Source organism: Narcine bancroftii, chromosome 4, assembly GCF_036971445.1.
Source record: "Narcine bancroftii isolate sNarBan1 chromosome 4, sNarBan1.hap1, whole genome shotgun sequence".
Taxonomy (NCBI): domain Eukaryota; kingdom Metazoa; phylum Chordata; class Chondrichthyes; order Torpediniformes; family Narcinidae; genus Narcine; species Narcine bancroftii.
In genome coordinates, this window is record NC_091472.1 from 40,424,778 (window position 1) to 40,439,431 (window position 14,654).

Genomic DNA, 14,654 nt, shown 5'->3' on the forward strand with positions numbered 1-14,654 from the left:
CATAAAGCACCCTGTGGGAAAAAGAAGTTGAGATATCTGTGAAAACAGCCACCAGTCTGTCGGTCTGCACAGAAACAGAGTAAAACTAAATGTAATCTTTTAGTATTTTAGGTTTAGATCATACCAACATTGATAAAATGATAGCATAGGAAACAAAATTAATAAAGTCAATTAAAATACATGGGAGGCATTAAATATAAAGGAGCACATACTATATAATCCAGGCCAACATCTGTTTTCTGTTAAAATGTCCAGCCTCTGCATTATATTTTGTTTCTAATAAAAATATCAACATAGCTTGCTTAAAATGAGAAGATGACAGGGAAGGGGATGCAGCCAATTTCACAACAGCCATCTTACATTAAGTATACCACACCCAAAAGATGCTCCACATTACTCAATCTGCACTAGAGAAATATTAGAGAGAGAGAGCTGGATGCGCTGTGACTGAAAAGGCTCATTTTTCCACAGATTCTGATCATAATCTCACGTCCACTCACTTTGGGAAATGTCCTATATAGCCACTTAAGGAATAAAGTTCTGTCACTCTGCAATTCTGTGAGGATCTATGCTGTGCCTTCCACATGGATAATTAAATCTTGCAAGGTAATGAAGCTTCAGCATTCAATTGAAAAATTATCTGCCTGTCCACTATGGGAAAGCACTATCTTTTTTACAAAAAGCATGTGGATGTGTGGTTATTGGAGCGGGCAATGCATGAACTTATATAACCATATATAACCATATAACCATTTACGGAACGGAAACAAGTCATGTCGGCCCTTCGAGTCCGCACCGGTTCACTAGAACAACTCCACCAGTCCAACCCTCCCACTCTCCGTCAATAACCCTCCAACCCACTCACCTCCATCTACACATCCAACCTTCTCTTAAATTACAGAAGGGACCCTGCCACAACTATCTCATTCAGAAGATCATTCCATTCTGCCACCACTAATAAGCAAACTCTAATATTTCTCCTAAAGTTTTGCCCCCTTACCCTTACCTCATGCCCTCTTGTTCCAACCTCCCCTCCCCTCAGGAGAGTCTGTTTATGTCTTGTCTATCTATTCCTTTCATAATTTTAAATACCTCTATCAAGTCTTCTCTCAGCCGTCTACGTTCCAATGTCCCAGTCTCTTTAATCTCTCCCTTTAATCCAGATGTTGTAAGCCAGACAACATTCTTGTAAACCTTCTCTGCACCCTCTCCACCTTATCTATATCCTTTCTATAATTTGGAGACCAGAACTGAGCACAGTATTCCAAACGAGGCCTCACCAATGCCTTAAACAGCCGCAGCATCACTTCTCAGCTCCTATACTCTATACTATACTATGATTTATGAAGGCCAGCATACCATATGCCTTCTTAACCATCCTGTCTTCATGGGAATCCACCTTTAGTGAACTCTGTACCATAACCCCCAGGTTCCTCTGCTCCTCTGCATGCCTCAATGCCCTCCCCTAAACTGCATATGCCCTATTCTGGTTATTTTTACCGAAATGCAACACCTTGAGGTAACAGTTGCTGGATTTTTTTTTGGTCACAGCCAACAGGACTCTGCATCCCAAGATTATTCATTAGATTGGATCCCTAGGATGGTAGTTTGCTGTCTGAGCAGTGATTGAGGAGGCATAGTGTTGTTCACCAGATTTTAGAGAAAAGAGACATCACCACATTGAAAGTTACAACATTCTTGACAGACTGGGGAGAGGGAGACTGAGCACCTGAGAATCAGTAGTCATGGAAAATGATTAGGTCATTTTGCACTGAGAGGGAGGAAAAAATGTCTTCACACAGAAGTTGATGAATTTTTGGATTTATCAACTGTAGATGGTCAAGGCGATCACTCAATGAATTCATCTAAACAAAAACAGATGAATCACAGGATATTAAGGGAATCAAGGGATGTAGGTAAAATGCAGGAAAATTGTGTTGAGTTAGAAGATGAACCTTGCTATTTATGAATGACAGAGCACAGTTGAAGGGCAAAGTGGCCTATCCTTGCTCCTGTATTTTCATATCTTCATGCTCTTCCAATAGATTAGAAGAAAACTATATTATTTTCCTCCCAGCATTGTACAATGGATTATAACAGCAGTCTTCGGACTTAGAATTTTAAGTCCTTAAACCTTAGGTAAGCATAAGTGTTCACAATATATTTCACAGATCGTACAACTGTGTAGCTATTCTCTTTTATTCAAGAACAGACAGAGAACACTTGCACAATCCTTTGAATGAATCAAATCACACGCGTTAAAATTTAGAGAATCACTTGGCACTTCTGTGGACGTAAGTGTAGCATCTGCTCGTAATTAATCTTGCTCTTCTGATTGTATTTGTTAAATTGGAACCTCTTTTGGAGATGTGCACTGATATAATCTGATCAGATACTATCATCTTAGAGGTGGGTTTATGCAAGTATGAGAAGAAAACTGGAAAAGGTAGGTAATGCATTAAAATGGAACAATGTTCTCCACTTAAATCTGTTTCAGCTGCAAAGTTGGAGCTTTGTCATAAAACAGGGGTGGCCAAACTTGCTTAACATAAGAGCCTCATACTATAAACTTCAGATGTTTGAGAGTCGTAGCAATCACGCAATTACAAGCCACACTCACTAACACTATCGTTAGCCCGAATGTAAAACCGCCCAAAATACCCGAATGCAGTTGTCGGGAGGCCACCTGAAAGCAGAGAACCCGTCCCCAAGGTGTACTTACTCAACCCACCTCGGGGAGGTATATTCTCCACTTCCGAGCGCTCCCCCTAGGCACCTGAAAGCAGCAGCCTGAAAGCGGCTTTCAGGTGCCTAGCAAGGGATAGGCTGATTACAATCAGCCAGCGACCCAACTCCCTGCGCCTGATAGCCCCCCTCCCGCTGCCCGGCGACCCAACTCCCCGCTGTCTGCCAGCCCCCCGACCGGCGCGGGGCATCAGGGCTGGGGTCCCTGCCCTACCCTGACATCCCTGCCCTGCCCTGACATCCCGCACTGGCCACCCCAGCCTGACGTCCAGTGCCGGCTGCCCCAGCCCCAGGAGATGGCGTTTGCTCCGCGGCACCTCTCCCTGCTGCTGTCCCTTCAAGTGGCAGAACAGCGCCTTCAGCGCTGCCGCCTGAAAGGTCCGCACCCACACTCGCAGCCACATTTCCCAGGCAAAACCACCTGAAAGGGTCTCTATTCAATGGCCGTGAGCTGCACATTACATGTCAAAGAGCCGCACGTGGCTCGCGAGCTGTGGTTTGGCCACCCCTGTCATAGAAGGATCACAGACAGTATCCTTTTCCACAAACCTGCAGCTCCCCTTCTGTGGAAAATCTGCGCAAACCCCAAATACTGAAGCAAACATCGCAAATGATAGAAATCTGGACAGAAATGTTCAGCTGGTCAGGCTGCACCTGTAGAAACATAAGTGCAGCAATAGTAGGAAGTCATTTGGCCCCAAATGCCTGCTCACCTCTCAATGAGATCACGGATTTCTTTTTTACTTGAATGCTGCTTTCCTGTACAAACCAAATACCCTTTAATTTCCTTATCATCCAAATATCTAGAAGAGAAATTAATTTTCCATGCCACTTCACTTTCGTCAGGACACCCTGTTCACCTTAATTGCTCTTCATCTTCGATGTATCACCTAACAAAATTTGATTTCACAGCCATATCTCTTTCTTCATTAATGAAGTCTGTCACTTGCTTATTAACAGATTTCTATCAACGCTATAGCGGTCAAAATTAAGAAACTATGAGGAGTTATGCCTCAAACATATTTTAGGTGTTATTCCCTTGCCTTAGTTTAATTGGTTTCCAGTTGGAAAGGAAGCATTCATGATTCACTTGGGTTAAGTAGTTGTGCATTATGAATCTTTCATACCGACAAAGTAATGGATCCACCAATACAATCACCTTATTGTTTAGCAACAATAAATGTGCTTGTTTATCAAATAAATTAAGATGTTCAGGCAAATTAGTGATGATAAATTATTTTCTCTTCGGGCCTCTGTGCATATTTCTTCACTTTAATTCTGTCGAGACAGGAAGCAGTTAACTGGAGTTAGCAGTAAAAGCAAACATCTATGACTTGGAAAATCCCTGGTGAAATATTTTGGACTTTAATGCATTCACTATGACGACTGTCTTCTGCTTCCGCATCCCCAGTCATGTGAGGAGTTATATGGTTAAATGGTTATTTTTTAAAAAGGATGAATTTGAAAATGAAGAAGGGGACTAACTAAGTGCTCAGTTGGGTGCACTAGAAATTAAGCAAAGTTAAAATTGCCTTGCTAAATTAATATAACATTGAATCAACTTGTTCACCAGATGATCCAGGGACCTTAGGAATGCAGTCCACCAAAGGACACGAAGAGCATGATGAAATGGCTCAACTTGTGTCGACTTAAATGTAACGTTTGCTGTGATTGCATTATTTCAAGGAACAGACCAATGAAATCAAGCAGACCAGGAAAGGAAGATGTGGAATTGGTAAAATCAGTATGTGATAAATTCCCAAAATCAATTCACAAACAGAAAATTCACTGACAAAATTCATTGACAAAAAACATCACCAATCATCTAATTCATCGATGGAAAATTCACCACCTCTCCAGCAGGTGAAGCTGCCAGGGTGCTTCCCCACACCAAGACTGAACACAGGATGAAGGAACTAAGCAAGTCCTCCCCAGCTGGTTTCTGGTCTTCAAAAACATCTGCACCATTAAAACTGGGTTAGTGTGGCTCCAGAGGTGCCCCGTCAGTGTCTCCATTCACTCTCTCTCCCTCCTCTGCATCACTCTCCTCTTTCTCTGCTTCTTCCTCCTCCTCTTCCACCTCATTGTCTTCTTCGTTCTCCCATCCGGGTAGTTTCTGCGGATCAGGTTCACAAAGAGGTCACCATTATTGATTGAATCCTCCTCGGGCTTGCCTTCCATTTCCTCCCCCAACTGCAAAGCTCTCTTTTGGGGTGAGTGGTGGAAGAGGGAATAGGGGGAGGGACATCATGAGAGTCCAGGACCACAGCACGAAATTAGCTCAAAATTGGCATCCAGCTCCGCATCCCGGCGAGGATGGGAGCAGGAAAGCCGAACTCCCCCATGGACTTGGGGGTGTGGGGGTGGGGAGGGAGAAAGAACTAGCACAAGTAGCCACGGGTCCAATTACATTTTTTATTCATTTGATTGTTGGTGAATTTTCTTGGGATGAATTTGATGGTCAGTGATTTTTCCATCGGTGAATTAGATAGTTGGTGAATTTTAATTGGTAAATTTTCTGGAAGTAAATTGAATTTGGTGAATTGACCTGTAACCAAATCAGTAGAGAACTCGTGTCTTTCTTTCGGGGAACTGCAAAAGCATTTAAACTAAATTATTTTTACTCAAATATACAAATGAAAATATCTTATACTTTCTTTTAAAGATCTTCTGGCCACTCTAATATTCAATAAATAACTTTTCACACAGTGTTTCCTCACTGAATTACTTGTGGATCAGGTCCCATTAAATTTCACGGCTGTGGTAAAACTATTATTTTGCATGTTAGCTAATTATTACATGCAGCACTGGTTTGGAGATCCTGTAGATTGTTACACAATTTAAAACATAGCAAGTAGCTATAAAAATCACATTTTGCCAAATTTTAATAGGACATAATTATTTTCAAGATCATCTTAGAAATTTGCAAATATAATTACAATGTGGTGTTGTTAAGCAACAATAATTCCTTTAACATCAAGTCTACAGGGTAGCTTAAACAGGATAAAGAATTTTTTTTGTTTGTTTTTTTTTGGTGGGGGCATGGTTTGTTTACATTGGTGATCTAAGTAAATATATTAAACTACTTCAACAGTAGTTTCTCACACTGCTAAATATACAAGTGACATTGTGATTTGATTCTGTCTTCTGACTTGAACAATTGAACCAATTGTCTATTAGGCCTGAGGTGTGTAAATATTTGGAAAGGATCACATATTTAATTGCATGGTTCAGCACCTTTTGCCCAACAAAAAATTAAATGAGCTTTGATCAGTGACAGAATCATAACGAAGTGCTGATTTTACTGCATGTTTATTGTTGCCGATATTCTTACTTGCTGCAGCCAAACAGGTCAATACGATCCTTCAAATGGAACAATGAAAATTAATTACCACAGTATGTCAAGGCAGAAAATAGATAAGAGGTATGAAAGGGTAGATAAATAAATACTCAGTTGCATTTAGTGCAAGAACGAAAATGATGTTTCAGGGGTGCAGACCTATCTGTTGGTGGTCCCAAAGTAGTTTCTGGTTAAGGTAATATGGGAGGCTCAAGAGCCTGATAGCTGTTGGATGAAAACAGTTCTTCAACTTGGAGGTGCTGGACTTATGGCTAGGGTCATGGGCAGGAGATTGGAGTCCAGGATGTACTTGGCTAGGTTTACTGCTTCCTGCAGCCTTTTGTGTTTTAGGGCACTGAAGTTTTCAAACCAGGCTGTGACGCAACCAGTCAGTATACTTTCCATAGTACACCTGTAAAGGTTTGACAGAGTATTTAATGACATGCCCAATTTCCCCAGATTTCATAGAAAGTCAGGGTGTTGCTGTGCCTTCTTCATACTTGTTTCGATATGCTGGCTCCAGGAGAGGTCCTCCAATATTAGACTCCCAGGAACTTGAAGGTACTAACTCTCCCCACCATGGTCCCTCCTGAAAGTCCACAATAAACTCCTTGTTCTTGATAATGTTGAAAGAAGTTTGTTGTTCTGGCACCTTAGAACAAGATTCTTGATCTCCATCTCATATTCTCAGTTATCATTTTCCATTATTTAGTCAACCATCGTTGTGCCATCAGCAAATTTATAGATTGCATTAGGACTGACTTTACTCTGCAATCATGAGTATATGGGAAATAGAGCTGGGAATAAGCACAGCCTTGCAGTGACCTTGTGTTGATGGTCATTAAGGAGGAGATGGAGGTGTTCCCAATTATAACTGACTGGGTTCTGTGATGTGGAAATCGAGCATCCAGTTGCATAGGGATGAACAATGTCCCAATTCTGTTGTTAATCTCTGACCAATAGTCAATGAACAACAGCCTGATGAAGGTGTTCCTGTTGTGATTATGGGTGAATTGAAGTAGGTTCAAGTCCTTCTTGAGACAGGAGTTGAGCTGCTCCATAACCAACCTCTCAAAGCACTTCTGACAAAAAAAGCCACTAGTTGTGGAGGCAGGTCACCTTGACCTTCTTGGGGATGTCCTTTTGAAGCAGGCAGGCATCTTAGACTGCAACAGCAGAAAAAATTGCAGCCTGCTGATCTGCATAGGTTTTAGGGATGTAGCCAGGTAAGCCGTTTGGGTCAGATGCTTTCTGAGGGTACACCTTTCTAAAGATTCTTTTTATGTCAGCCTCAAAAATAGGGAGAACAGAGTTGCTGGGAGCTGTGGGGCCTCATGAGGGTGCATCATCATTTTCCCTCTTGGAACAAGCATAGGGTGTGTCCAAAAGGGATGTTTCGAAGTTAATGATACTACTTTGTTTTTCCTTACAGGGCTTTGATGCCATGAAAGCCCTGCAACAGCTATGGAGCATCAATCTGTGACTCCAGCTTAGTCCAGAATTGTCTTTTTGCATTGGTAATTCCAGATACACCAGCATTTCAGAGAAGAGTTTTCTTCTTATCTTGGTCCTGTCTTATCTTCATCTTGAGACTTTGTTTTCTCAAACCCTACCCCTTGTCTACAATGTTTTTCCACATCATGATGGAAGATTGTCCCCTAGAACTTTAGCTTCATTCCCTCTACACAGCTTCCTGAACTTCTGAGATTTTTCAGTTTTTTTTTTGTTTTTAACACAAATTTACAGAATCTATAGTTTTATTTTATTTTATTTTGGCTTTCAATTACTGTCTTCAACAAATGGAAACAGGCCATATCCATTAAGCATTTGCCATTATATCAAGCACTTTACAACCAGTGAAATGTAGTCGAAGACTGCCATGTAAATAGTGTTGCTTCCCACATTTCTCTTGTAGTTGTCTCTGGTGAAGCTCAAATCCATGATACCTCCAGGTTCATGGAACCTACAATGTAACTTGGAGCAGCTCTTTGAATATTTGGAGGGGGAACCTGGCCATGATTTTTCCTGTGGCAAATGGCAGGGAAACTGTATTTATCTTGCTAACTACATTTCTGAGTCCTCCTGACATATCCACTTCTTCCTAGATGTGGATGATATGTTCATGGATTTGAGTGTGATGGTCTCCAAACTGTGGGAAATAGGTAATTGTTCATCCTGCAATGACCACAATCCAGAACCAAGATCAAATACTTGCTCATTGGCATTTGTCTTGCAGATGTCGAAGTGCATGGCCATGAACTTCCACATCTGCAAGACAAACATCCAAATTCAATTTGATCCCACTGTACAACACTGCACTCTGACAATATAGATCCACATCAAAACCCTCGACAATAAAACCACTTCTCTTATTTTGGGAGTCACTTCTTGGCAAAAGCAATGATGAAATTCACCAACATAACCTTCGGTCAATTGAATGAAAAGGATTGCCTTCGACTTTTAAAGTGCAGTCACCATTCTAATATGTGTAATGTTCCAGCAAGTCAATGTGCAGTAGGTTCCCTCATGTCTCCTTGAAATAATGGTGAATGCCCAGGATGACCGCAAGGTGAATGATCTTGCTCATCTTAGAATAGAGCAATGGGATCTTTATTTTCATCATAAAGGCCGATTAAGCTTTAATTTATGATATGTGAAAAATAGCACCTCTCGCTCTGCATCTCTCCAACATTACTACATTAAGACATCGGATGGGATTAGGTACTCAGGTTTCTAATATTGTGATTTGGAAACACACTTCCTTAATCCGATGCAAGAGTGCTACCATTGAAACTTTGTTCATTCAGTGGCTTTGTTATCAACGTGTCCCAACTCTAACTAAGGCCTCATGATCAACATGTTAGTGGTAGGAGAAAATTATTGAAGAAAGTGCTTATCCTGATCAACTGCATCAACCCCAAAGCTCAAACTAATCAAACTAAATTTTGTCCTGCCTTTAAAACAGGACACAACTCAGGAATGTGATGGAATAGTCACTGCTAAAACTACTCTTACGAAGCTCAGCTCTGTGACATTCTATGTAATGCAGCATTCCAATTGATTCATGCCTATGTATTGAACTTGACATGCAAGTATGTCACTATAACTTCACTGTGGATTTGATTAGATACGATTAAAAGGATCCTGTTTTACCATTCATCACTTATTTTAAGCAGAGGTTTCCCTCTGAAATCAGAATCAGAATCAGGATTTATTGTCATGAACAAGTCATGAAATTTGGTGTTTTGTGGCAGTGTCATAGAGCAAACATAACCATCTTTTAACAATACTATAAAAAATAAAAATAATACTGCATGAAAAGTAAGGCAGTGTCTTTGGTTCATTGATTATTCAGGAATCTGATGGCAACGGAGAAGAAGCTGTCTCCTTGTGCCACTGAGTGCTCATTTTTAGACTCTTGCACCTTTTTCCCGATGGTGGTTGAGTGAAGAGGGCATGGCCTGGGTAGTGTGGGTCTTTGAGGATAGAAGCTGCTTTTTTTAAAAGACAGCACCTCATGTAGATGTCCTCGATGGAATGAAGTCTGGTGCCTGTGATATCGCAGGCCGAGTTAACAACCCTCTGGAGTTTATTCTTGTCTTGAGAGTTGGCGCCTCCATACCATGCAGTGATGCAACCAGCCAGAATACTCTCCACAGTACACCTTCAGAAGTTTTGAGAATCTTTGGTGGCATACCAAATCTTTTCAGACATCTCACAAAGTATAGCTGCGGGCAAGCCTTCTTTGTGATGGCATCATCGTGGACATATCCTTGGAGATGTTGACATTCAGGAATTTGAAGTTCTTGACCCTCTCCACTACTGAGCCCTCAAAGACTGGGTTGTGTTCCCTTGACGTCTTATCATTGGTTACAATAGGATGTAGAGCTTTGCAGAGAAATAGCAGATGGAGTTCAATCTGGATAAGTGTGAAATCATGCAGCTTGGAAGGTCAAAATGAAGGGCAGAGCACATGGTTAATGGCAGAATTCTTAAATGCGGAGGGACAGAGGGAATAATGGTATTGAAGGCTGAGGTGTAGTCTATAAAGAGCAGCCGTATGTATGAATTGTTGTTTTCAAGATGACCCAGAGCTGAGTGGAGAGGCAGCGATGTTGCATCTGGTGTGGAGCGATTGTGACTGTGGGTCCAGGTCTTTGCTTAGGTATGTATTAATTCTGGCCACTCAAAGCATTCTATCACAATAGAAGTTAGTACTACTGGGCTTTGGCAGTCCATGCTACTCTTCTTGGGTACCAGAATGATTGATGCCCGTTGAAGTTGGTGGAACTTCTGACTGCCACAAAGAGAGGTTGAAAAAGTCTGTTAAAACTCCGGCTCGTTGGTTGGCACAGATTTTCAGTACCCTGATGCCTTGTGAGTGTTCACCCTCTTGAATGATGTTCTGACGTCGTCCTCAGAGACAGATATCACAGAGTCCTCAGCCTTTTCAGGGATTCTAGTAGGCACTGTTAGGTTCTTCTTCTCAAAGCAGGCATAGAAAGTGTTCAGCTCATCAGGCAGTGAAGCATCGCAGCCATCTATAGTGTTCACCTTCACTTTGTAGGCTGTAATGGCCTGCATTCTCTGCCATAGCTGTTTATGCTATCAATGAGATTTCTTTTTCAGGGACATTTTCAATTATCTTAATAGATTTATTTAATCCCATATATTTAATCATGTATTTAAACTCTCCGGATGCATTGGCAGGTTCGAAATCATGTCCCCAGATCAAAAGACACCAGCTCCTGAGATTTGACCAACAACCACCACAACACTTCTTTGGAAGAGAAACTTGGAGGGTCCCTGTGTCGAAAGAACTTGTTGATTCAAAGCAAGGCTTTTATTAACTAAAAGACTGGAGCGTATCACAAGTTGGTCGACCAGGTCCAGCTTGGAGCAATCCTTCAAGACCTGCCAGTAGGTGTAGCTACGCTCTCAGCCAATCACAGTCATCCGACACTACCCTCTGTACAGAGACACATTGGTGATAGAATCTATACTTGTTTCAATCCTTTCACTTTTGAGTTTACTCGAGGACAATACAAATATCACACAAATTATAAGGTCGGGCGGACTGGCTCTCTTGGAACACAGTTTTAAAAATGGGTGGTATCTCCCTTTAAAAAAGTCTACCACTGCTGTGAGACACTACGTTGACAGCAATAGGATGATTTGGCATCAACAAAATAAATGATAATGCTAAAAAAAAATGATTTCTCTAACGCTCGCTTTTCCAAAGGAGAGCTCGCAAATTGCACCCTCGCTTTTCCGAGTGGCTGTAAGTGCGTTTTAAATCTCAGCGCTGCTCTGAATCGATGAGGTCACTTTATTGTCACATGATATCTGCAGCAATGATACAATGACTCTCTCGATTTATGCTATGGGAAGCACTCGCCCTCTCTGACCGCCCATTGGCTGGCCGCGGAAACATCTGCTCCGGTGACTGGGCGACGAGTCAGTCAGTCAGCCGGCGTTCCGCCCACCTCCTTGCCCAGGCTAAGTTCGGGGGGGCGGGGGCTTGTCCAATTCTCCCGGAGTGTGGTCCGACTCTGGGACAGCGGGAGAAGTGCAAAGAGCAGTCAGCTGCCGGCGTGTGGAGTTAGAAATTGCGACATTGGTGCGGCTTGTGGCAAGAAGTTCAGACGGGCCAAACTCTGTCTTAAAAAAAACACAGGAGCTCCCCGCTTGTGTGTTGCACCGCTTGCCTCTTGACATATCAGCCGGATTAAGGCAGGGGAGGGAAGGAAGGAGAGAGGGCGGGGGTCCCATACCAGTTATATATTTTATTGGTTGAAGAATAGTTTTGGGGAGGGGGATGCAATTGTTTGAGAAGCGCTGGACGGGTTGAATATGTGGAAAATGGCAGCTTTGACATGTCCCGGTGGAAAGCTGATTGGGAAGCAATGAGTTGCCCTGGCCATGGCCAATGGGACGGGTTCGAAGAGTATGTTAAAGTGTGTGGTGATCGGCGACGGAGCGGTGGGCAAAACTTGTCTCTTGATGAGCTACGCTAACGACGCTTTTCCTGAGGAATATGTGCCAACTGTCTTCGACCATTATGCGGGTATTGTGTGTTTTTTTTTAATGTATCCTCTTTTGTTATCATCCCCCCCCCCTCCCACCCGCTTTCTTCCCCCCCCCCCCCCCCCCCCCCACCTCTCGCTCTCCTCCAGCCCCGCAAGGCTCAACGCGAGCCCTCCAGGAAAGTTTCAATGAAGTTTCGCGGTCTGCTTTGTCTTTTTCAACCAGACGTCTGCTTTTTTTTTTGATGTTCCCTTCGATACTAATTAGAAACATTTGCTGTACTTTTTCCCCCCCTCTGTAAAGCTACGATAATGTTTCATTGAATCTAGTGAAATGTTCTTTTTGTGTGTTTGAACAGTCACTGTCACGGTGGGAGGTAAACAGTATCTCCTTGGACTTTATGATACAGCAGGACAGGTGAGCTGAACGCCACTCTTTAAAACAGCAGCGAAACGAGCATGCTTGTAATTTTTGTGTGTATGGTGTAGGACATATGCATTTTAAAGCAGGGAAGGTTAGCAGACTCTAATAACCATTTGATGACTTCATGACTGCCGCTTCCTTTATATCTGAGAGATCTCTCTGTGCACTGAAGTCCCTGGGGGAGGGATTTATTGCAAGTCAGTAAATCTCTCCCCAAATACTGTTTGGAAAAATAATGGCAAGTTCAAAGCACTTGGGTAGGATTATGCTCCAGTTCCAGCCATCTGTAGCCAAGGAGAGGTTAGCCTCTTGAAAGCCAGATCTCAGCGTTTGCCTCCCCAGGAACTTCAAAATTATTGCTGGATTTGTGCCACAGATACAAATTAAGTTCGTTCTGCAACATTATGGGTGGTATTTCACAGCATAGATTATTTAATGTTGAAGTTGATGTAAGGGTGCATAACTTTAGAGATCCAGAAACAAGAATTGACACTGCAGGCTCACAGTTGAAGGAACTAAAGTGTTCCCTGAGGCCTCTTTAATGTATGTGCTTTAGTATTTCTCTCCCTGTTCTCAATCACTCCAGACTTCTTGTTCTTATTTTATTTCTTGTTTGGATCTAATTTAACACCACTTCTTTGCAAGTCATTCCTGGTCTTGTGCTTTATTCTTCCCTTCATTAAATTTCATTGGTTGCAGACGGTTTGCATATGCCCCATTATTAGCCTGCATCTCCAGCAGTTTGTGGTACACTATCTTTAGCCACTTAATTCAACTTGTGAATGAATGCTGGAAATGACTACTCATTGTGTATAAGAAATTTTGGCAGGTGATTTTAAAACAGTTTTGGTATTGAGACAATTTTTCCTCAGTGTTGAGTAAAGATTTGCCAAAGTTGTGTAATGTTGATGATGGCTGCGCATCATAAACTGTAAATGAGTTTCAATGTTTTTTGTTCAATGTTGTCCTTGTAATTACAAAAATGTTGATATTTTAATTTTAATTATGTATAATGTTAACATTTTCCATCTGTTATCTTGATAGATAATTTGAATAGTAGTGTAAAAGTATAACTTGTATGAACAATATTAACTTTGATTGAAAGTAAATGTTATGCTGACTGACAATTTGAAATGTCAGTCAAGTTGCACATCAGTCGTTTTGTATCATAAAGCAATGGTGTGAGTTATTCCCTGGTATTATCTTTGAACTGACTGCTATGCATGATTCTTCTGTCATTTTTATTCAGTATTATGGTGTACTTTCCCATTTAAAAAAAATTATTTGTACACATTTAGTGTTATCTTGCAACATGCTTGAATCATTCTAAAATTGATTTAAATAACACTTAGTTTTGTACTTAATTTGCCTAATTTAAATTATTTCACTTTGAAATGAGAAAATTAGACTGAACCACTAGACCCAAAACAACTTGAGGAGAGAGGCAGGTAATAATGAAGATCTATCTGGCCTTTCAACAAACAAATCGGCATGGAATTAAATGTCCCAGTGTAATGTTAATCTGGGTATTGAAGCTAATCCATAAATCAACTTTGCGGAAATTTTTGATTGTGTACAATTTTAATAGAGGACAAGAGAGTTTTTCCAGGTGACAGCAATGCCTTTCACTTAGAAAAATGTATTGCTTATTTCACATCACTATGAGCGCTTCCTGTTGTGTTTCCTTTAATGCCCAATATTACCTGGTTTTGATGATTATTTGTTGGATTGCAGTAGTAAATGTATATGGTCATGTAGGTACTCTTTAGCCTGATTGCATCAAACTTCCCACAGGTAATGCAATTGCTTGGTTTCATTTTAAAAGCTTAAATTATTTGGGTATAATGTGGTTTATAATAATCAGAACCTGAGTATCCAAATTAAGTTAAGATAGCCAAGATGAAAATTCTCATTTTTGTTACTTGGAATGAGTCTTTAATAGATTGTACAGTCCTTCAGCTGTGAGGCAGCCATTCAAAAATAATTTTAAAGTTTTGTTGGTGGATGCTATTTTTTAAAATGAGTAAATTAATCGTATTATAACATTTTAAAATGTGAACAATAGAAGAGTTTCTCACAGTGCAATTGGTGAAGTTGTGCTGTTTTGATCTTTTTGGTG

At 41.2% G+C, this 14,654-nt stretch overlaps 1 protein-coding gene across 2 annotated transcripts in view; it reads left to right on the forward strand.

Moving 5' to 3' along the window:
- The first annotated feature begins 11,588 nt into the window (after nt 1-11,588).
- Nucleotides 11,589-14,654, forward strand: part of rhoq (ras homolog family member Q) — a 28,682-nt gene continuing 25,616 nt past the window's right edge. For both annotated transcript variants that reach the window (XM_069931110.1, XM_069931111.1), the window contains exons 1-2: nt 11,589-12,152; nt 12,471-12,529. In XM_069931110.1, coding sequence (XP_069787211.1) covers nt 12,008-12,152; nt 12,471-12,529 — 204 coding nt within the window. In that variant the 5' untranslated portion in view covers nt 11,589-12,007. The remainder of the gene's footprint in view (nt 12,153-12,470; nt 12,530-14,654) is intronic.